Source organism: Genypterus blacodes, unplaced genomic scaffold (assembly GCF_046128005.1).
Source record: "Genypterus blacodes isolate CSIRO-AG114 ecotype Tasmania unplaced genomic scaffold, CSIRO-AGI_Gbla_v1 ptg000026l_1, whole genome shotgun sequence".
NCBI classification, from domain to species: domain Eukaryota; kingdom Metazoa; phylum Chordata; class Actinopteri; order Ophidiiformes; family Ophidiidae; genus Genypterus; species Genypterus blacodes.
The window spans coordinates 41,578-65,699 of record NW_027466839.1 but is presented as its reverse complement, the minus strand read 5'-3'; the positions used below and the strand labels follow the sequence as shown (position 1 = coordinate 65,699).

General features: G+C 45.0%; 2 protein-coding genes across 3 annotated transcripts; both read right to left on the bottom strand.

The window, feature by feature from the left end:
- Positions 1 to 609: 609 nt before the first annotated feature.
- sncgb (synuclein, gamma b (breast cancer-specific protein 1)) lies at positions 610 to 8,811 on the bottom strand. Of its 2 annotated transcripts, XM_076143659.1 has the most exons (6): positions 8,470 to 8,811; positions 5,153 to 5,194; positions 4,893 to 5,020; positions 4,454 to 4,471; positions 2,643 to 2,684; positions 610 to 2,280 (listed from the first exon to the last, which is right to left on the bottom strand). In XM_076143659.1, exons 1-6 carry the CDS (start codon positions 8,588 to 8,590, stop codon positions 2,272 to 2,274), a joined length of 360 nt encoding a protein of 119 aa, XP_075999774.1. In that variant the 5' UTR covers positions 8,591 to 8,811; the 3' UTR covers positions 610 to 2,271. The 2 variants fall into 2 exon arrangements, with proteins under 2 accessions (XP_075999774.1, XP_075999775.1); XM_076143660.1 differs by lacking the exon at positions 4,454 to 4,471.
- Positions 8,812 to 11,044: 2,233 nt separating this feature from the next.
- Positions 11,045 to 23,687, bottom strand: ldb3b (LIM domain binding 3b). Its single transcript, XM_076143504.1, is given in 8 exon segments — positions 11,045 to 11,694; positions 12,041 to 12,077; positions 12,182 to 12,348; positions 13,554 to 13,577; positions 14,518 to 14,715; positions 18,095 to 18,190; positions 18,282 to 18,433; positions 23,373 to 23,687. Coding segments are annotated over 8 exon segments (867 nt in total). The 5' UTR covers positions 23,469 to 23,687; the 3' UTR covers positions 11,045 to 11,597.
- Positions 23,688 to 24,122: the final 435 nt, after the last annotated feature.

Genomic DNA, 24,122 nt, shown 5'->3' with positions numbered 1-24,122 from the left:
GTAAGGAACCTTGACCTTTGACCGATCTGAGACCAAATCACCATTGAAGGTCCGCCTCACCTCCCAGAATAACCTGCCGGGTTTGATCCAGGCAAGTCTTTATTAAGCCTAGAAAGTCTTTATTATGTAAGTTAATTGTCAGAAAGTTGTACCTCACTTTTAATATTATCATGACCCAAATGCATCCTGTGATTTAAAACAAACACAAACATATAGTCGACACGCAACACACTGCTGGATTTCAACAAAACCTTTTTAATTTCACTGGTACTGTTTATAAAATCAGCAAGTCTGCTTTGATGCCAACTTAAACATGATGCGTGATTGTGTAGCATATCTGGATGTGTGTGTGTGTGTGTGTGTGTGTGTGTGTGTGTGTGTGTGTGTGTGTGTGTGTGTGTGAGAGAATGTCAGATTGCTCAGTAAGGCAACATGCAGTCATCAGTTTCCATTGGCTTCAAAGTAAAAACACCCAGACCTGTTCCAGACACAAACACACACACTTTGCTGGCTGGACCTGTTCTACGTTACACACCCATGCGCACCCACACATGCATACATGCACACATACACACAACAGTGCACACGGATACACACACTGAAGCTGGGCAGGCGAGCCGTGGAGTTACAAAAGCGGCGAGGGGTCACTGTGAATGACGACACAGGGGAATCCTCTCATTGGCTGAGACAGCTAAGGGGCGGAGCCACAGTTTGGACTGAACGCCACATTAACAACTACATTCAAACAGTTACAGCTCATTCTCCTATAGATCAGAAATGGGAGTAAATAACTGACTGATGTACAAATACTGATGCTTTTACTTTGACATGCAAACCAGTTTCACAAACACTAAAGCAGCTTCATCAACAACAACAAATGAACCAATGTGGGAACTCAGAAGTAACTAAGCACATTTACTCATGTTGTGTACGTAAGTATGCTGTGGAAATACTGGTGCTTTACGGCGATATTTCCATTTTGTCAAATATTCCGTCAATATTTCCAAGGAAACGCTGCTCTAGTTTGTCTTGAAGAATCTAAACTGATCATTCGAAGAGATTTAGATGACGATCTCAACCTGAAGAGGGGTGTGTGTATGTGTGTGCTTTCAAGGGATGTGAAAGTCCAAAATGGGACTTTTACTTGTTATAATTTAGCACATTTTAATGCTAGCAGCTCATTTTTAATCTAAGGTTTGTAAGACTTTCACTAGAAATGTGTCCCAATGTGGTCCCCCTATTTTTTTTTTTAACTCCCCGGCATCACGGTCTGCCACATTTCAATTTTGTCTTTAATACTTAACTGCATTTCCTTCTTATGTAACGAGTGAGTTGTGCCGTATCGCTTCTGCATTTGAGACATCGAAGGAGCTCAACGGTTGAGAAAAGACGAAAATGTGTGTTATAACCCCGTTTCACCGTGTCGGGGTGGAATACACACACACACCAAGCTGCACGACGCTAAACAGAACAGCTGCTACTCTATGACTACAACACACGACGAGTCATTCTACACAAAATCTGTCCATGCGGTCTATCTACTGTAGCTCACTATCTACTGCACACATGGTTCTGTATCGCTCTTCCTCTCCTCATCCCTCCCTCCCGGGTGCTGTTTTATACATCAGCGGCTACACATGCACACACATATAAGCTCACATGCACACAAACACACAAACAGCTGCTCGCACTGTCACACACCGAGTACATGTGAGTGTAGTCATCCTGCAGAGGTTTGGAACTCTTCTAACACTAAATTCCCCGATGTAATGATTTGCCCAGTGTGTGTGTCTGTGTTGGTATTTTTTTTGTACTGTATGTGTGTGTGTGTGTGTGTGTTGCAAGCATGTGTCTCTTTGTGTGCGTGTGTGTTTTTGTGTGTGTGTATGTGTGTGTGTATAGGTCTCTTTATAAGGTGATAACAACACTCGGGTTAATATCGTGACAACACCAACACACAGAGGGAATGTGAGGGAGGACGGGCAGTGGAAGAAAAGCTACAGGCTGTGTGTGTTTCAGGGAGGAAAGGGTTAAGGACGGGTGGCAGAGGACTGCAGAGGGTAAGAACAAGGGGTGAGGGGTGGGGTGATGGGTGGGTAAGAGGCAGCATCAGGGGGATGCTGAGGGGCGACATCTGGAAGAGTCTGTTTCAGTTGATTTGGTTCTGTAAAGTCACAAAAAAATATGTTGAACATCCGGAGTCGGGTACAGCGGGGTGAGGGGGAGCGAGGGACCACCGGAGAGCCAGGGAGGAGAGGTCCTGATGATGCTTTAGTACCCCTGGAGAGAAGGAAGGAAGGAAAATGGACAAGATGTTATTCTTAGCTGCACTTTGTCGGATCACACTTTTCACACTAATTTAATCAGACTGAGGCTCCAAAAGCAAAATAACTGCACTTATTGCCTCAAAACAATGATTAGTCTATTGTTGCATGTGACGTCAACATTTTCCATACTTCTATCAAAAAATAAAAGTGTTTTAATTTGTTTTCACTAGAGCATTTTTCCTTTCACCTCAGCGTTCCACACAGAAATGCCCGATGGGAATGTATTAAATCAAAATCTCTGACATCAGAAGAATTAAAGTGGTATTCCACCCAAATCCTACTTTATTCCGAGCATCCTTCCGTCCGTTTCCTTACCTCTCCTCCTTCGCCACCCTGCTCCATTCCTCCATATTCGCCCTGGGGGGAACAGAGGAGAGTGGGAGTGAATTAGAGATGAGAGAGGTGTAGAGGAGGCCATGTTGAGATGACAGGATGATGTAATGGCGGGGGGGGGGTTAGGGGGCCTCAAGCACCGGTGGTCAGCTAGCTTCATCTCCTCCCCCTCCCTCTCCCTCTCCCCAGCTCTCAGCCGTTACATTACCATGCCGCAGAGTCCACTTGACTCTTATCGATCATCATGCTTAAGGCGTCTCAATGTTTCATGTACCAGTTAGTTGAGTGTTAGTGTAAGTTTACAGCCCCTAACAGCCAAGTACAACCTTCGCTGTGCGCCGGATTGCTGTTGTCTGAGCCGAGCAGGAACACTTGAGCTATTTAGGCGCATGCCGTGAATGCATTTCATGACCGATCTGTGCTGTCAGACATGTGGCGGATAGCTTGTGTGCCACTTATGCTGCATGGAGACGTCGTTAGAAATGGACTAGAGGGATTTTAGTGTCAGTGGCCTGAACCACACTCCTGAGTGAGCATCTTGAGGGGCCGTGGTAGTTTTGGCTGAATGTAGAGCCAGGCCTTCACATAATATGACCTACTCAGGAATTTACAGAGGCCCTGAAGTCCCAAACATTAATAATTGTCTTTCTCTTGTGTGCACAGGACCGTTTCCGCTTGGGATATTGGTCCAGTCCGTCTGGCTGTGACAAGCTAATCAGCAATCAGAGGCCTCATACCATTAACCAGGCCCATCAAAATGATTACTGCATCTCTCTGGTCAATAAAGCCAAGAGACACCGATTCAGAGACACCGCTGTCTATCCACCACCTTGCCTACTCCACCATTTTGAATTTCTTTGTATCTCCTATATAATAATTGTTAATCATCTAAAATCTGAATGACAAATTGAACAAATCAGAATAAATCCCCCTTAAAGCAGATTCCTCCTTAAAACACTTCTGTACTCCACTGTATTCCATTAATACATTAATAGTGTGTAATTGTTTTAAGTATGAGTTCACGATTTACACTCCTACTATTCCTGCAAAAATAGAAATCATACCACAGTGAAATTTTGTCAATAACATCTGAACCCGAATCAAAATTCACTTTTATATCTGTCCTAACATCGTCCAGCTAATCAACCTATCAGGATGACCTGTTAATCCCATTTAAACAGACATAATCCCATTGGCCTGAGCATCATCCTTCAATATTATACTGTAAACACACTTCTCTAAACTTCTCCAGCTGCATGAATCACCTCATCTGTTGCGTGTGAGGTAAAACTGTACTATTGTTCGGGACTTCAGAGGCTAAATCCTGTTTTGTGGCCCATGTTAGCCATATACACCAGAAGCATCACAGTGCAATAGGACAGCTTATATTTGAAAGGCTGAAATGAAAGTTTAAGTGTAAACTGTGTTGAACAATTGGTTTCGTTTATTTAGAATGTTAATTAGTTCCCTCCCAGACAGGTTTGGGCTGTTTTGATTCTTTGTCTCAGTCGAAAACGACAAAAGCAGAAATTAAAGTTAAAAGCTGATGTGCTATTAATGTGTTTCAGACTCAGTTTACACTTTACAACATTCAACTTTTCAAGCCTTGGGTTAAATCTTTGAGTTATGAATGTGAGTTTAGGACGTTTGCCCTCATGCTCACTCGCTGGTGTGGGCCGTCAGCTCTACACTGTATGTGGCAGCATGCATTATGCTCGCTCTGTTACTCCTTCACCCCAACCCCGCTCCCACAAGATGACCTATGACCCCTCACAGCCCTGTCCAATAGGCACCTCGTATACAGGCTCCTCCTACCGGGGGGGAACACAAACAACATAAACAACAGAAGATGAGAGCCACAACAACAACAACAACACCAGACAGAAGCAACGTAACACGCAAACGCACAAAGAACAATACATGTTTCACACAGATGTTTAAGGGTTCAAATTATGTAAACACAAGAGAGGCTGTTTCATAAATTTAACATAAATTTAAGATTTGGAGCCTGTGCACCTGCCTGCCTCCCATAGTTCACAGCTGTGTGATTTGGTGAGGCTCTGAGAGATGATAGGGGTTGTTTGGGAGTGTTTGGCTCAAAGGCACTTCATCTGGACATATTGAATCCAGATTGATACGCTGTGGTGATTCTCCTGGTGTGCAGAGGTGCCGCCAGTGTGAAACGACTAGTAGATAAAATCTGTGTAAGCAAACGTTGCTGTGGTAACCGACCTGGCTCACCATCCCGGTCGAGGCGGCAATGTTTTCCACGCCTTCCACGGAGGCCTGCGACACTTCGTTAGCACCGGCAACTGCTGCGTCTCCGACAATGTTGGTCTGATCGACGGTCCTGTTGGCCACTGTGGCACAGAGAGGACGAGGAATAAACATCAAACTCAAGCACACACTCTGGACACACACACACACACACACACACAAACACTCTGGACACACACACACACACACACACACACACACAGAGCTTGTTTTACCTGTGTTTACTGATGACACAACTCCCTCCTTTGTCTTAGTGCCTAATAGTAAAAGGAGACAAAAGAAAATCACTTCTATGTAAAGTCTGGTGTTTTTGATGTTTCCATGAAATAAAAGAGTCATGGTTTATTATCTAACAAGAAACAAGACTAACATAAATAGAATACAAGAAATACACCAAAATTGATTATATTTGCAATAATATTTTGGATTCATGATTGATTTATGAGACCTACTTATGAATTTAAATCTTTAAAGGTAACGGTTTTCACATCAGTGTGATAATGTTATACTGTTATAATGTTTATGACCCATTTTCAATCAATTTTACTGTCTTCCTATACAATTCTTACATTTTAAAGCACCACCAAGCTTCTAACACAGCACAGAATGTTTCCTTTGCTTCCATAATGGAGCCTGAGACAACCTTCAAAGTGTAAATTCAGCAGTTAATGCTCTAAAAATAGATTCAAAGACCTACTTTTTGCCTGTGACTGTTTTTCCTTCTGCTTGGTCTAATTATATCTGCTGCTTTCTGATGCTGGCGGCACAATTTCTGCTCTTTGCTGCCTTTTATTCTGTCACACAGCCTGCACGTGCTCATTACAGTACGAGCCCCAGCAGATTAAACGCTGGTTACATAATCCGCAAGAGCGAGGGGATGGAGAGATAAGAGAGAGAGAGAGAGAGAGAGAGAGGGAGAGAGGTGGTATAAAGGATGGATAAATAAGGAAGAATTGAGAGTAAAATCTGTAGAGTATGTTGTCTCTTCTCTATACGTCTGCACAAACACAGATGCTGCCATCTCTCTCTCTCTCTCTCTCGCCCCCCCTCTCTCGCTCTCTCTCTCTCTCTCTCCCCCCCTCTCTCTCCATCATCCCTCCATTCCTCTGGACGACGCACCCTCCGAGCCACGTGTACTGAACGGTATGCGGTACACCCTGATACTCTCTCTCTCTCTCTTTCTCTCTCTCTCTCTCTCTCTCTCTCTCTCTCTCTCTTTCTCTTTTTCTTTCTCTTTCTCTCTCGCTCTCTCTCTCACACTCTCTCACGCACACACACACACTGAATGACACAGCTTCTTTCCTACTCTCTCGGCCAATAGAATGCGGCCGCCACCTCCTCATCCTCCACCTCCTCCTCCTCCTCCACCACCTCCTCCTCCTCCTCACTGGATGTCGTGTATATACAGTATATATGTACGTCAACGTGACACACAAATATATCCAGCAAAGTGTATTGAACCTATTGTGAGTCTCATATTCATTCATTCATTCATTCAATTTACAGTGCAAAAATGACTCTATGGTGTGATTTATTTCCAGTGTTCTATACTAGATGACCTAATATGATGAATATGATAGTGTTTGTATTGCCTGTGCCTTTTTTGTGCATCTTTATTCTCTCTAACTCTCTAACATCAGCCTGGTTGTGGCTAATTTGGGGCAGGTTGCGTTTAAGGACTGTGGTGTGTTTTATTGGACCATAAAGCGTGAATGTCCTCTCTGGACAAACACACACACACACACACACACACACACGCACACACACACACGCACGCTCCTGTCTTGCTGACGTATGCACCCCGTTGCAGGCTGATACATTCGTTTATGATTCCTATCGACCTTCTTCACTCCAGCGAGCATAACCCTCAACCCACAACCCTTCCTCTCTCCTCTCTCCTGTCTGTCTCCCCTTCGCCGTCTTTTTCTGTCTATTCATTTGCGTCTCTATCAAATTGGGTTTCCTCTTCCTGCTGCTCCGGGTTATTTTTAACCCTCCTTACTCCAGCCTGGAGTCTGGGCTCTCTGCTGCATCCATATTTAATTTGGTAGTCCGTCTCATCTCCCTCCTTCCGCCTCCTCCCTTCACCTCCATCATCCCTCTAACACGCCGCGTCACCCGCCCCTCTCTCTCTCTCTCTCTCTCTTTCTCTCTCTCTAGCTCCTTGTCCATGTGTTAACGCAGGAGCCACAAGACGAGAAGCTCAAATCCCTCCTGGCATAATCCCCATCTCCTCCTCTCCCTCTCTTTGTCACTCATCCTTCCCCCTCTGTTTTATTGGCTTTATTTCTATCTACCTCACACTATCTCCCCCCTCTCCATCCCTCCATCCCTCCATCCCTGTATCCTTCCCCTCGATGGGGCATTAGGGAGTTGGGGGTGAAATATTCATTAAGCTGTGTGGGACGAAGGTGGTTAGTCATCAAGAACACACACTATGCTGCTACAAAGCACACACTCTCGCACGAACACACACATGCACGCATTGGGCTGGGATGGTGGTTGGAGGTAGGGTGATGATGATGATGATGGGAGAGCACACTGCTGCAGTGCCAAAGTGGTCCTTGCCCAGTCTGCCCGCCTGTCTGTCTGTTTGTCTACCTGTCTGCCCACCTGTCTGTCTCTCTCTCTCTCTCTCTCTGTCTGTCTACCCCCTCACACTCACGATGCACACACAGACATTTTCTCATTATCATCATCATCATCAATCTGTAGTCAGGGACGGACGCAGAGTCTCCACACTGCAGACGACGATGCCAACTTCCTCCTCTGTCACACACACCCACCCCCCGCCCCTCCGAACACACACCTCCACCCCCACCCACTTCACTCCTACTACTCCTCACCAAGCAGGGTAACCTTGAGATGTGACGCATTCACTGCTCGGCCCATTTAGACACCGAGCAGCGTCGGAAAAGGGTGCAGACACCGTTCTGATAAAAAAAGAGAGAAATATTTGAATATTCTTTGTTTTTTCCCAACAGAGCTCAAACCCCCAATGAGTCGATGTGTAATATATGATATTCGTATGTTTCCTACATCCCTGCGTTGAGTCCATCACAGGACGTCCTTCTGAACGCATCAGAGGGATCACGGGACCCTGCAGTGTCTCCTAAGAGCCCCCCACTCCCCCTCTTTCTTTTTCCTAATTTTCTCCTCTTCAATTTTTCCCTAAACGGCACCGTGACACCCAGTGAGTCACCAAAACTGCCTTCCTCGCCATCCAATCTCCCCTTTGCCACCTCTCTCCTACCCCCTCCCCATTCTGTCCTGCGCCAGTCCTGCAGCAGCCTCCCGCCTCACCAACCCCTCCTTCCTTCCTCCTCCTTCTCCTCCTCTTCCTCTCCCCCCCCCCCCTCTCTTCGTGTGTGTCTGTTCTCCTGTCCCAGACATGGACACCAATGGGACCCCACCTCACAGCTGTGCAAACTCACACACATCCACAACACATTATACATGTACAATCGCCCACAAAACCCCACCAACCTTTAATGCGGATCTATTTCTTCCGCTTACAAGATGATGTACATACCTACATACATCACCCCTTCCTTGGTCTTGGCTGCAGCCTCCTCCATGCCGGCTTTGGTCTTCTCAGCAGCGGCCACCACCCCCTCCTTGGCCATGGAGAACCCCTTCATCAGTACATCCATCTTGGGCGATGAGACAGCTGTGCTCCCCTGCTCTGATCAGGCCTGGCTTGCTGGCTGGTGCCAACGGTGATTGTAAGAGAGCGTAGTGTTTGGAGGAGATGATGAGAGATGTCAGAGTGTATGTATGTGAATATGCCTGTGTGTGTGTGAGTGTGAGTGTGCTGCCTGATGGCTCCTCCTCCCTTGGTGCTAAAACAAGAGGGCTGAGAGGACTGAACAGCAGGGCTACAGCACGTAGACTGAGAGCGGAGAGGAGAGCGACGGCGAGAGAGAAGGAGAGGGTTAGGGAGAGAGAGAGAGAGAGAGAGAGAGAGAGAGAGATGCAGAAGGGGGTGGGGGGTGGCAGGCCGATATGCATGTGGTGAAGAGAACGAGACTGCTGGATGCTGCAGCATTTTCAAGTCATGCTGCAACCACCACCACCACGCATAGTGCATCTTCAGACCAGCTCTTTGCATGTTAGATTAGCATGTTGCTCGACACACGCACATGCACACATGCACCTTTTCCAGATGCAGAGCGTGCTCTGGTGCTATATTTACACAAGCACAATTACATATCCAGCAGATGGGGGGGGGGGATTTTTCTGTCATCTGCGATATGAACTGTAATCTCCTCAACACATTAATTTGTGTGACAGGGAGGAAACGGAGTGAATGAAAGACACACGGAGGACATGCAGCCATTTTCATTATTGCGAAAAGGAGAGAAAATGCTTTGTCATCCTCACCTGAATGACTCAGAGCTAAGATCCCCCTCTACCCCCCCTTAGTGCTGACTCAGCACCACAGTGACTCTTTGATCACGATCATAATGAAGATGTAAGATATTGATGTTAATATTAAAACACATGATGATATTTTTTTATTGTTATGATAGTATTAAGTTTTAAGCAAATGGATAGTGGAAAGCATGGAGACATAACTGTGCCCACGCCACAAATCAGCGGTTATATCAATGCTGTCCCAACTGTGGAGTGTTAACTTTTTAATCTAAGCAATTTTCCTCAAAGAAACAAGAACTTTACCTGAATATTCCCATTAATCCACGAGTATTACTTTATAATTTTACAGTTCAGTGAGGAATGTTGTGCTTTTTAGACCAAATTCATGTATCTGATGGTTACTTTACAGATGAATACATAGTTAAATCATAAAAGCCTTGCATTTGCTAAATCATGCAATTTATGTAAGAAAGGAAAGGAAAACTGATCCTAAAATGTCTTTTAGTGTAGAGGAGCGTGTAATCCTGTACTGACCTGAAAGCATGAAAATCCCAAAGTTCTACACTTAATGGAAACGCATCTTAATTTTCTGCTGTTTCTACAATTTAGGGCGTTTATTTTAGTTTATTACCGTATTTTTAATAAACGACTCTGAAATGGCCAAAGAATTTTTTTATTTTATATAAATGAATTTAATGCTGTTTGGTTTTGTTAGAAATAAAAATGCAGTTCTTTTAATAAGATTCATATTTTTTTTATTCAAAGTGCTATTGGTCTCTTAACAAAGTAAAACGTGCGTAAATAAAATTATTCTCCCCCAAACTGCTATAGAGCACTTCGAGCCATGAAATGGTGTTTTTCTTGGCGTTGCAGTGACATCTTGTCGCTGACTGTAAGTGTCACACTCCCCTCTTGTGGCCATTATAGAAACATGGCATCATGACGCAGCAATATGGCTGCGCCGCTCGGTCTCTACGTGAGCTCTGTGCACGCGCTCAGTGGATGCACGCTAACCTTCCCATGTTCGCTCGCTCACGTGCAGCTCGCCCCCCTCGTGCTGCCTCTAATCAATTCACAAGCGACACACCTGTTCATTTTACAAGCTAGGCTACAGCAGAAATGAGATTTGGGCCTGGACACAAAGATGTAAGTGGAGTAAATGAAATAATTCTTATAATAATCAACACTTGGCTTCCATTTAATAAAATGCTATTACACGTTTTGGAAATGAAAGAGCTTCCATTCAGCCTCCATCCAGATTGCTATTTAATCAGTCGCATCATATTGGATAGATCTGTTTGGTCCTAAATGTAGTGGATCAAACATCAAGCTTTAATGTGGTTATGTTGGTTCATAGTTTTAAGAGGATCAGAGGGGATGGATGGATCAATATGACAGTTGGATGATCTAATCACCAATCCAACTGTTGATATTGTCAAAATATTCATACAACACTAGAATATTGTAGGGAGAAGAAGATTGTCCACATTTGGTGAGACACACTTTTCAGCTAAAAATTGACTTGTATTCAGGTGTCAAAAAAATAATGACACTACTATTATAACAACAATTACATTACATTCAGTATGCCATTGCATTGTAGGCAGATACTAAATTACTTTGACATTCTAGAGGGCTACATGGTGGAACTGAGAGTGAGAACAGATACAGTATGTTGTCAATACAAAGTCTGAAGGCTGCGGTGGGACTTTAAGAAAACATTTATTCACATTGATATCAGTACATTGTTTGAGTGCATTTGTACAAACACTATTTGTGCATGAAGGTAAATCTTAATGTGTTTACATGTCCTTGTGTGTCTCTTCACAAACATGCTGTGTGTCAAAATACATACGTTTGTGTATATGCTGTGTATGAATAGGGGAGTAAAAGTTACATCATCAGTTTGACATTTTCACTACAATACTTTTTTGTACAATTTCCCTTTAGTTTAAGAGACACAGAACGCAAACGAACAGGAAACGAAAGGAAAACCCAAATGCGGGATCAGGTCTTAGCAGCAGACGTACATTAGATACATGAGACAGGTAATAGAGCGTATGAACAGAGAGCATTCTCACTCAACAGTTAATATTGCACATTCTACTCATCTAAACTACAACACTATCTCACATTCCTGAGGAGTTTCCTCCTCCTCCTCCCCTTCTTCCATAATTTATCCTCTCCCTCTTTACTCGTGTGCTTTGTCCATGTCCTCCCTGACGTGTTCTCTCTCTCCCTCTCTCTTTTTCTCTCTCTCTTTTTGTCTCATCTAGCTCCTCTTTACTCCTGGACGTTGAGGATCTGTGCAGACAGTCCATTGTGCCAATTCTTCAGCTTGGCGAAGCGAGGCCCCTTGACCTCTGACTCAAACTTCTCTCTGAAGGTGGGAAAGGTGAAGGAAAAGATTTGATACGTTAAGATTTGATACAGTTGAATCCTGTATTCAAAGCATGTAGCCTCTCTCTCTCTCCACTGCTCTCGCTCTCCCTCCCTCCCTCCCTCCCTCCCTCCTTCCTTCCCTCCCTCAACTGATTGAAATTAGTAATGACCCTGCATTTCAATGTCTGCTCAAGGTAAAGTCAAGCATTAAATTGTGTTCAAGTATCCAAAATATATAAATAAAAGCACCCTGTGGTTATTATACTCATAAAATAATTCAACAGCATACATATCAGTGTTTTTATTTAAAAAGTTGTTCCTAATTTTCCTAGTTTTCCTCTTACCTTGACCTCTGCAGGGCCTCCTCGTCTGGGTCTTGCACTGCAGTGGAGAGAAATAGACAAAATGAACGGAGATGGCCGCGTACCCCAGATGCTAAATGTACCGAGAGGATGAAGAGAGAAGGAGGAAGGAGGAGCACTGACTGTATTCAGTGCCAGTGATGTGGGCCAGGACCCTGAAGCTCTTGGACTGCAGGTTGGCAGCACGGCGAGCCCATTCAGCCATATCCAGGGGCGTCTCGTTTGGCCTGATCACCGCCTGGTACACTGGAGACGCACAGTCGACCACTGGGTCCTTAACAGGCAGAGCACTGCGGGACAGACGGCAGTGTTAGAGCGGTGAGTGGACAGCACGTCTCTAAAGGCCCAACATGTAGGAACTGACCAGATGGTAATGGGTTTATAGTGGGAGGGGGGCACAAACAACAGTGAGACATGCATGTACTATAGAAGTATAGGAATATACAATAAAATAATTAGTAAATTCTTTTATCTATTAATTATGTTTTGTTTTGTTTTTTGTACCAGGTAAATAGATAAATGAGACAATGAGAATAGAATTAGGAGTATAAATAGGTGAATAACGAATACAAATATATACTGGCAGTACTGATTGTTTAAATGATTTTGTGCAATAAGATTGTGAAACGTAAGAGGGTGGTCATTTTATAAAAAAGGCAAATTCTCTTATTAATGGTATCACGGAGCAGTCAAGTATTACATTTTGTTCCTTTATGTACGGACCATGTGATCATTGCATGTTTTGTTTGTCCTGCCCCATAATTTTCATATTAAAGGAGCTTGTAGTGTACATTCGGGTGTGAGTCGCCAAAGCAACGGGACTGGATAGTGCTCTTACGGCAAGAAAGTGAGTCAATACTGATCGAACTGAAGTCAAAGGCACCTTAGATTTGGATACTCAGAACATTCCCATGCTTTTCCATCCCATCAGGTCTTTGAGGTGCGGATGAGCACCCAGTGACCTGGTGCGCAGGTGGAGAGATGTGTAGGTGTGGGCTATATTTGGCTGAAAGTTTTTAGATCTAGGTTACATGTAACTGCTGGTTCAACAACTTTTTCGGCGTGACCATATTTCACTCTGGAAAAGGATCGGATGCATGTTGAAACAGCTCCTGAAAGTTACATGCAACCCACGTGTCTAAAAACATCACTTCTCAGCCACATTTTAATATAAATCACCAAAACCATGCATACAGGGAACTGCCACTGTTGAGTCAAGGACCTGAACCCTTTCAAATGTCTTATACTTGCACACTTTGGTCAAAGTACCTCGAAGTATTCCAGATACTTCAGTACTTCCAGATACAACCGCACATGAACAGAGTTCATCATGGCCTCACGGTAAGTGAGTTTGTCCAAACCGTTTAAGAGACACACGGAGAGATGCACAAGCTGTTATCAAGTCATGAGACGAAGGAGACACGCGAGCCGCCTCACACTAGGAGACACGCGCACATGGAGAGGCTGGGTGGAAGAGGAGCACTGCTGTACTTACGCCAGGGGGGAGCCCGCCTCCTCACTGAGGTCACGACCAGGATGGGAGTGATGGGGAGTGATGGTGGAGGACGGCACGGGTGCGGTTGGTTTGCAGATGAAATGAGCAGAGGAGAGGGGAGTGAAGGGGCAAACAGGGTGGAGGCACGGACACGGACAACAAGGAGAAGCCCGGGACATACAGGAGACATCAGAGAGCACAGTGGATATTAAAAGTCTGCACGCTGAAACTGCGGGAGTTTGTGTTGGAAAGTCTGAAGTCAAGGCAATCTCAGACATTGGTCCACCTTTGACCTTTCCCTGTACTTCCTTTAGTGATACTTTGGCTCCTAGCTTCTAAAGGAATGATCGCTAAAATATCAGAGGCACTATGGTGGTAGAGGAGGGAAAAGACACCGGACCAGACAGGACCCACGTGAAGCAAAACCCCTTTGTTGTGGTCCTTCTGTGCATGAGTCATCCTTATCTGGAACACGTTTTGGATTGTGAAATGCAATATCGATTGTTTGGAACTGACCAAAGCAGAGACAGCACTTTGCTCAGCCTGGGGACGGTGCTGCAGAGGAGAACACCTCACACTTTGCTAGAACGTGAACTTTTATTTGTCGTCATTTGTTTTAATTGGAAAGTCCAGACGTGTAAACTTCTTATAAGTACTTGAATTTTGTGAATTGCCGAGTCACTTTAAAGTTAGGAAAATGTCTGACATGACTTTAATTCCAGGCTTCACAGCTCAAAAACCCAATCACCTCTATTGGTTTGTAGGCTTCTTATATCCACTGTATGCAGGTAGGCTTACACGTTGAAAAGCTTCTTGTTAATGCTCCCTACGTCTAAATCTGAACGTACACGGCATTTTGTCAGAGTGTGGTTCTCCAGCTGGGTTCCACCAGTCTTTGTGGATAGTGTGTGGCTAGAGGAAGTGCAGGAGTGAGGGAGGGGTTAGTATGTGTGTGTGGGCTCACCCTTCGTGTCCCTTGGCCTGTGACTGGCCGGCGATGGCGTCCATGATGGCGTCTTGTGAGTACATGCTGATTGGCGTGTTGTACTGGGCGTGAACGATGGTGGCCTTCCCACCCGGTCCCCTCACCTCGATGGGCTTGTGGGTGGACAAGGCCGAGTCTTTCAGCGCTATGGGGTTGAAGCTGGGGATGTACGCCACACTGTTAGTGTCAGGTTGAAGGGTCGGGGGGGGTCAGTGAGTCGGGGTGAGGGGGTCAAGAGGCATGCGGGGGGGGAGGGAGCGAGCATTTGGGAATGTGAGCAGTTTAGGCAAGCAGGTGAAGAAGGAGAGAAAACACCAAAGTTAGGGGAGGAAACCGGGTCATCGTGAAGTACTGCGACTGACAGATAGATGGTGCTGCTGTATTGCTGTACAAGCAACTACAGAGCACGTCCACACCCACTGTTCCTCAGGGCCAACAGCTTCGCCACTGACATCCATTGTACTGCAGCACTTGCACGGCACGCAGGGGTACACACAATTAAAACATGATACACACTCTTGCTGCTGTTGTATGCATGACGCACACGTTTGCCAAGGCCCCATGCACTAATGTACACAAATAACGCAGTATAAACTCATCCATGAAAAGAGACCAGCAGAGGTGGAAAACAAACAAAACCTTTACTGAAATAAAAGTAATTAAAAAAAGGTTTAAGTAAAATATTTATTATATATTAAAGGTTAAAGGAAATTTTTTTGTGTATTTCATTTTGAAAATGATCTAGCTGTTACCATTGTAATTTCCTATTTCATTACACACAAGATTTTCAGTTTAAACATAAAAAAAAGTCTTTATTTATAAATAGACATTTATAAATAGTCTAGTCTTTAAAGTAACTAACATCAGATAAATGTTTAAACTGGAGGAGCCTCTAATACGTAAAGTACTTAAGCAGATGGCACTTTTACTTTCCACTTCTGGGGACCACATATGGAACAACAAATGAGTTATTTTTGCCGTACGTACATCAAGTACGTTGTTAAGATTACAATAAAGCACTTATGAACTAAAGCGGCTTTAGTTCAACCACATGCGCACGAATCCATCCAGGGCAAGACCTCACTTCAATGCAAAATGACCAGAGAATTCAAACGCAAATGCTCTCTCTCTCTTTCTCTCTTTCGCTCTCTCGCTCTCTCTCTCTCTCAGCCATGCATAAGTACTGATAATGCGATGGTACTGACTTTGCAGCTGTGTTTGGGATAACCTGTAACACATCAGACGCACGAACAGACAGACGGAGATAGAGAGACAGGAGGAAAAAGAGTGTAATCGCTGGAGTTATTCTGGAGAGAACAATGGCAGTGTGTGTGTGTCTGTAGGAAAGTATTCAGCAGACAGTGCTACGCTGTAATCCTATCGACAGGTCAGAATAGCAGCCACATCTCATCACCAGGATATTTGCATCATTTGGGACTGACTGACAAGAGCAGGAGTGCTTCAAACACATGACACGCTGAGGGGGGGGGGGGTTTGTTTGGTGACGCATATAGCACAGGACAGCCATTGAGCACACACACACACACACGCACATACATATATACGCACATACACATATACGCACACACAGTTATGCCAAAGCTACAGTTTGAGAGGACAGGCTGTTCAATACCTTCAATACCAAATCTTTCAACCTTGCAAATCTCCAAACCCTGCTGTGTGTGTGAGGTACGCTGCCATATGTAACTGGGTACAGTAGGTAAAGCGGAACGTGATTGGCCACCCTCGGCGCACATACTGAACATCTTTGTGCCGCTCGCATACCGACACAGAGACCCTATCTCAGGTTTGGCATGGGGGCATCCGTGGGATTCAGGATGATGGCGCGTAACCGGAGAGGAACATTCCATGGCCATGTCGACAGCTGCTCTCCTGTATGTGCATGTGTGTGTGTGGGCCAGTGGAATCAGAGCGGCCCCCATGCTCAGAGTAAGCGGGTGGCTGACGATACCGCCGTCATCGTCCCGCTGCCTGCTTGCATCACGTTCCCTAACACGTTTTCCCCCATTTGACTTACCGTTGGCTTGGTTACTCTGAAGCTGCCCGGCTCCAGAGGGGAAATGCATTAGCAGAGATTGATACTTGGACTTAATATTTAAGGGCCCGGGCAGATTACGGCCTTGATCAACCTCTACACTCGCACTAACTCCTGCACAACTATCAAGCCTCGCCTCACCCGTGTGGCCTCCACTGCAATATACTGCAGAGGTCTCTTATTGATTATCTTCCTTGGCGGAGGTACTGAATGTAAGCTATTGCCTCATCACATTGAAGACACTTTTCAGACTGGATTCATTAGCAGGCTGCAGCTCTCAGGGCTCAGGTTGGAGTTGATTGTTGTTGTTGCTGCGGCATTGACAAAAACATGGATGAGTTGAACAAAGTATTCACACACAGTTTGCCTTTCTCTCCAGTCTCATTGTGTACTATTTCACATGAACTTGCCTCGACCTCATTTTATTCTGTAGGCGATGGGGCTTCAGGAGACGAGATGGTTTCGGAGGAGTTCACAAGGGAGATGTCCGAAAGGGGCACTGAGGCCACTCGCCCTTTATCAAAGTGTCACTACCTTTAGTTAAGAGCCTCAAATAACCCTGTAGTCCGATCACAGCTATTCTGTTACCTGGAGACAGGCCAGGTATGTTTGTGTGTAATCTCCAGATATAGTCCACCCCTGGGTATAAAGATGGAAAGTTCTGAGTATCTTTTTTTTTTTAATCACACTCTGGATAATGTGAGGTTAAAGAGGGAAAGTGCAGGCTGGTGTGAGAGGTCAACACTTGAACTCCAGGGTGCGATGCTTTGTGTTGTCACTGTTGGTTCTCTTCCTGTTAGGTGTGGTCGGTGGGTTAGCCTGGGGTCGGGTTGGAATCGCTGCGTTACAGAAGTGTTACCTACCCCAGTGACGCGATTCCACCGAGAGCCGCCGCCCCCTCTGCTAACTTGCCCTGCATCTGCCTCATCTCCAAGAGAGTTTCGGGGGAGTACAGGCCGATGGGGGAGTTGTATTGGCCCCGCTGGCCAGGTGGAGATACTGCAGCCGGCTTGTCGGAAGCAGGGGGCTTGTCGGGTGTGGAGGGAAAGGTTGAAGGGGCCGGCAGCTGGATTTCTTTTTCGGGTACCGGGAAGAGATTCTTTTTGCAGGCCCTATCACCAAGGCCAGTACCATCGGACACCGGCTGCTCCATTTCTATTTCGTCTCCGAAAAGATTCTCTTTTTCTGTTAAGTTCTCCTTAGGGGTTAAGACAGACAGGGAGTCACACTGAGAGGGAGGTAGAAGCTTCTCTTCTTTTCAACCTTTGGTTGATGACCCCTGTGTCAGAATTCTGACAGCTGCAGTGGAAATATTTTTCACTAGAGGGCAGCAAAATACTGCCTGCGCTTGTAAAATGTTTTTACTGAGGACAAAAATAAAGCATAAAACATATGCTGTGACAGACGCATGCAGAGACATGGACATACAGCTGAATAGATGATATGGTGTGTGTGTTTTTGTGTATCGTGTGTATTTGTTAAGGTAGCTGGCTGCATTACTTGGTGGCAGTGTGTGTTCATACCTTCTGGTGGGGGATGACGGGCATGGGGGAATCCATTCTTGGAGTTCCTGTGGGAACTGGTGCACGTCTAGACCTTTAAGATTAAAAAACCACAGATACCTTAAAGATGCATCAGTCAGGTCACTTTAGTTTGCAGTGGTGTGTTTGGTGCACGGGTTGTTTACTTGATCATGCAGAGACTCAGCTTGCTGCTGGCACACTTGATCTTGTTCTGGGCCTCCATGTGTGTCATCCCGTCAGTGCTGACCCCTTCAATGGCTGAGATGATGTCGCCCATGGCCAGGCTGCCGCCCGCCGCCTTGCTCCCTGGAGTTATCTATAGGGGGGGTCAACAGAGGAGGTCACACTACAGCCACTGACACAGATTCCCTCAGAGACACACACAAACCTTTAAACAACACTAACACACTTGTTGGTGTTCTAAAGCATAGGAACTATCATGCATCTGCACTTTTTAATGTATGAACTCACTGCATTCATTTGCTGTCGGAAACAACACATTTACTCTTGTGGCGTTGAATAAATAAACATAATAAAAGATTGATGCATGTAGCAAACAAATGGCATCTATGCTGATTACATTCGCAAGTCATAAAAAAAACTTGTTTCCACCGGGTTTGTTGCTTATTCCAGCTCTGAACCGGGAAGTGTGAGTTTACTAGGAGCGCCATGAAGGCAGAGATAAACAAAAAGGGGGAAGGAAGGAATTAAAATGCATTGTTTCCATCTTAAAGTGTTTGTTATTGCTAGAATAACCAGTATTTTCCTTTGGCAACCTAGTCAGACATACAGGCTATAAAAGGTTTAACTGCAACTTTAGTCCATGTTTTGTGGCTCTCAATCATTCCAAAAGGTTTGAGCAATCATCCGTCTCTCTGTTTATCGGTGCATTGTGTGTTTCTATTGTGACGCGAACATGAGGAGAACGGCTGCAAATCAGAAAACAAGAGCTTCGAGTCAGATCAGGGGAAATTTAATTAAAGTCACTTCTGTATGTTTTAGTCCATCCACGTGACTTTGCGCTCCATCTGGCTGTTTGTTGTGTAAGGGCAGCGGCTCAGTAAATAATCCCCATGAATCAAACCTCAGAGGTATCGAGCAAAAGCTGATGGAGGGAAATAAATTAATCCTTTCCGCGCTGCACGTGAGGGCCGCGGTAAAATATCTACATCAGGCCCGAGCGGCAGAGCAGAACCACGCTTTATCTTGGCCTCCAATCAATCTAGGCGGCAGCAAATAATGCCGACGGAGACGTAAATGAGTGGAAATGTCACAGGAGTTCTATTAACAGAGGGCGCCGCCAGCAGAATCTCATTTCTGATGCAAAGGCTAATGTTGTGCATCTTTCACAGGCGCAGAACACAAGAACACGGCTTAATACTGACTGACTGAGGAGGAAGAGGAGGATGAGGAGGATGTGGGGCCAAGTCGTCGTTTCTATTTAAAAGTCACGCTGTAAGTCTCACACAGTCACAATGTGCTCTATTCCCAATCATGGATGCTTTTTACATTTTCTATTTGCTGCTTTCCAAATGAGCTTTATGACTGAAACATCCTGATAATTCAGAGTGATCTCAGCAGGTCACGATATCCAGATTTGAGCCGGTGCCACATACAGACCGGAGCGGTTAAACTGCACAGTTACAGTATGAGCGAGTCTGCGGGGCCGACGCAGCTCCGGGCTAAACTTACAGACGACTCGTTAAAGAGTTAAAAATAAGCAGCGCTGTTGATGCCTGCGGCTGCTTCACTGTGATTGACCCTGCTGAGACACACACACACATGCCACACCCCTTTCAGACACCTGCTACTGACATTCATACTGGACTACTCTTTCTCTCTCCCTCTATTTACATATTTCACTGTGCTACTAATTTACTTTTACATACATTGGGAATTATTTGTGTGTTATAGTCCGTATTATTTTTATGTGGTTTTCTTAATACTACATTCTTTACCTTTCTGTGATGCTTTTGAGCATTCATTGAGCTGATTCATGTCCTTGTACATCCTGTCAACCCTTTTGCTTCCTATTGTGAATGCTTACACCTGTGTGTGTGTGTGTGTGTGTGTGTGTGTGTGTGTGAGTGTGTGAGTGTGTGTGAGAGAGAGAGAGAGAGAGAGAGAGAGAGACCAGCAGTGTGGCTAAAAGCGTGGGGCTATCAGGAAACAAAATCTATTTCTGCACATCTCTGCCACAATATAATCACACACAAAACACATGCACGTGCACACACACTCACACTTTTTTTTGTCAGTATCGCGTATGTCAATCAGCTGCATTGAATAAACATGACACGTCTCTCCTCCACACTGCAGACAGCCAATCAGAAGCCAGATGTTCACTTAATTAGAGGTTAATAAAGCCGCTCTGGTGATGGAATGAAGCGTGTTGTTCTAACTGAGCCGCTCTCGTCTCTCCTTAAAGTGAATTTAAGTGTTTCGAGAGTTCAAAGAAACAAAACAGTTTGGCACTTTGCTCTAATATTTGCTTGGCTAACGAGATGCGAGGAATCCATCCCGTCCTCATTCCTGTTTCCTTTCTTAGTTCATGGCAAAAGCCGGTCGAAATCCAAGCTGCGGCGGCGGCGTCGGGTCAAAGTGTAGCGGCGAGCTCATGTCAGGCCGCGGTGTTTTATGGGAACCTGTCAGAGGTGACAGTGATCCTGTGATACAGTGTCTGCCAGCGCGCATCAAAAGTGTCCCGGCTTTAGGTTTAAGTACCAGATCAGGACCCTCCGAGCTCGTGCGTGTCCTGACTCCGCAGTGGATGACGATGTGGGACGTCGGGCCTTTCGCCGACCCCATCAGTCATGACATAGGAACGGCGGCTGAGCAGCTGGGGATGAACTCAGTAAATGCCAGGAGGATTACCCGCAATGCTTCACTCAGGTGCTCACTTCTAATCGCCTCATCAGTCTCGTCTCAGCCGACAGCACACGGCCACGTTTCTACGTTTCTACACGTCCCATTTCATTCTTTCCTTCCTTCTCTTTTCTATTTCTTCCATTTTCTCCTTTCTCCTCCACTTCTTCCCTCTTCCTGCTCTCTTCCTACTTCCTTCTCGGTGCATTTCTTCCTCCGACGTTCCACTCCTTTCCTTTATTTCCGTCTCTATAGCCGCCGATCCTGCTTCCTTCTACCCTTCCTTCATTCTTCCCCTTTTCACGCAACAACATACATTAAGATCCACTCCTGCACATTTGAATGCAGATGCTTGTTGGAGTTAGATTTCCTATGCAGTGATTTTTAAAAAATACATGTGAGAAAGTGTGTTTCCATTGTGGTAAAGTTATAATTGGCTGCTGGATTGGAGGATTCTGTCCTTCATACGTCCCTCCACAATGACGCTGTATCTCACTTTTAGCATCATCTCTGAGGCTGAAACCCAAACGGGGCAATCAAGCTTACTAAAGGAAACACAAGCTGCTGTTTGCTTCCCTCTTTTCGCCTCTTTCCTCCGCCTCCCTCCAGCCCCCACCCCCCCCACCCCCTTCCCCTCTCTCTCTCCATCTACCTCTCCTCCTGCAACGCTATTTAAAGGAAGTGCTGTAAATACACGAGCAGTCCTGCCAGGTGGAGAGAGAGAGAGAGGGAGAGAGAGAGGGGTAGAAACTGCATTAAGAAGGCTTTCAAAGGCTTTTACTGGGTTTATTTTCTGTTTGTTCGTACTTGCTTGATTAATTCCAAGGATTTGCTCCAACAGTGAATCTTGACATTACTCAAGAATCTCCGCATTTGTGTTTGAAAATGGAAAGTAATGAAAATCAATACAAAGAAATGTGAGGATGATATTTTTAGCTCGTGCCGTAGAATTCTGCTGCACAGTGGGGAAACGTCTGTGTGTAATATGTTGTGTTATCTCATTCAAATAAGCAGCCAAAGCTAAGAATGAAAACAGAATAAAATCATAACTAAAGGAGAAACAACGTGCATGGAAATCTGATAATCAAGCAAAGGTGTATAGAATGTCTTAAAATAGAGTTTCTTTGAAGAATTTAAGTGGAGGGTAGAGGAGCTGGTAATGAGCGATCAGGCCTAACGAGGTGACCTGTTACCTTTGGACAGGAGGCATCTGAGCATGAAGTTCATATCAGATTTATTCCAACTGGCCCCTTTTTTTCCCTCCCGGAAAGTCATTTTCCAGGAGGAGAATCGAACCAAGTCAGCGGCACTTCGGTTCTAATGAAACCTATTTCAGTCTTTCCACCGCCGCTGTTCTCCTGAAACCTCTCCAGAGATTACAGCTGAGCCCACATGTCAGCAACACGGACGGCAGCGTTACATAACTGCCACTCGCATAAACACACCCGTACACATAAACACACACACACATGCACACACACACACAGTTTTAACATATCCAGAATGCCACAGGGACGAGAAAAACTGAAATCCAAGCAGTGACAGGTGATAAAGATCAAACTTCTGGGAATTAGAGGCGTAAACCTGTGATGAGTTCTAGTCCTGTCGGATTATGTTGCATATAATTCTTTCTGTCATTTTATACAACGAACAATGATCATAAAACAAAGATAAACAGGTTGTTTTATAGAAATTATGATTATGTAGTCAGTCACAGCTGGACAGTGAATGATGTCATAATGGATTCTTGATTATGGCAAATAAGATAAATCTCTGCTGGGAAAAAAAAAGAAAAAACTGTTATGATTTATTTTGAAAGTACAAAAAATTCCTGGCTCCAAAATAAATAAATAAATAATATAAAATCCTTTAACTGCCGCTCCTCAAGCTGCAAATAAAATCTTAATTTAATGAAAACCAAAACTCAAAATGGCTCCTGAGTTATTTAACCTAAATTGCCTCTATGTTCTGTATGTCTGTATCTTATTTCTGGGTTGGATCTGGATTTAGTCGATCATGTAACTGTTTAATTGAACATTCCTGACTTATTTTTAAACTTTTTTCTATAATGGAGCTGGAAATTGTTTAGCGTTACAAAAGTCGATTCAGGTCTGCAGATATTCTCTGTTAATTACAACTGTACATGCAAACCTTTAGATCTTTAAGCCTTTTCCATAAACTTGAGGAATGTTTACATCTTTGGAAGTATTTGCTTGCATCAGTGAATTAAGTTACATTTTACTTTGTGTTGCACAACCTTTTGCTGTGGGTTTGTAGTTGGTGAACTTTTGCGTGTTGTTTTCTGACATTGCATCATCAGTTTATCTCATCACACTACATCTTTACTATTGCAGGCCATATGTGTGTGTGTGTGTGTGTGTGTGTCTTACCCTGGAGATGGTGAGTGGCATGTTGAAGTCCTTTCCCCCCTGTAGTCTGAAGCCCCATGGTGCAGGGCCACTCAGAGTCACTGTGTACGAAGTCATCTTTAGCTAGTCGCCCAAACGTCAACACTCCTCCTGATCCTCCCTGGGTGTGTGTGCTTCTCTTCCTGTTCACAGCGCGCCCTTCGTCCTCTGTCGTCCCTTGGTATCCTCTAATTTCCCAGCCGATGCCGTGGTAGTCGCTCCTCCTCTGTCAGCCCTTGCTCCTCTTCCAGTTCTCCCCGCCTGCTCCTAACTCTCAGGACAAACACCTAGGGGTGGTGGCGTCAGTGGGTGGGTCAGGTGCTGTGTAACCTCTGTGGACACACACACACACACACACATGCGCACACACATGCACAAATAGAGGGACACACATCCAGGCACCCACAGACACGTGGACAGACACTCGCAGAGAGATTGGAGCGAGGAGCTAAGCAATAGCAAACACCAAACTGTGGGTACAGATTAGAAACTCTCAACACCAAGACGGTCAAAACCTCCCCAAACTCATATCCACCAACATAAAATGAACCCACACAAAGAGTTAAATGTTACTGTTAATTAGAGGAAGGGATGTTTCTTGCCTGTAAGGTTGCTGAGGGTGAGGGACACACAGCCTAAGAATAGCAGAGGCCAGCAGGAGACACAGGGGCCTGGGCCCTTATTAGGCCTGTAACACGAGGCCCCAGAATGCCTCACTGCCGATTCACATCG

Excerpts from the sequence above, each read along its gene's own strand:
- sncgb (XM_076143659.1), bottom strand. The coding sequence starts at position 8,590 with ATGGATGTACTGATGAAGGGGTTCTCCATGGCCAAGGAGGGGGTGGTG. Across the intron at positions 5,195-8,469 it reads GGAAGGGGTGATGTATGTAG|GCACTAAGACAAAGGAGGGA; the intron begins GTATGTACATCA and ends TTTTACTATTAG. Across the intron at positions 5,021-5,152 it reads TGTGTCATCAGTAAACACAG|TGGCCAACAGGACCGTCGAT; the intron begins GTAAAACAAGCT and ends TCTGTGCCACAG.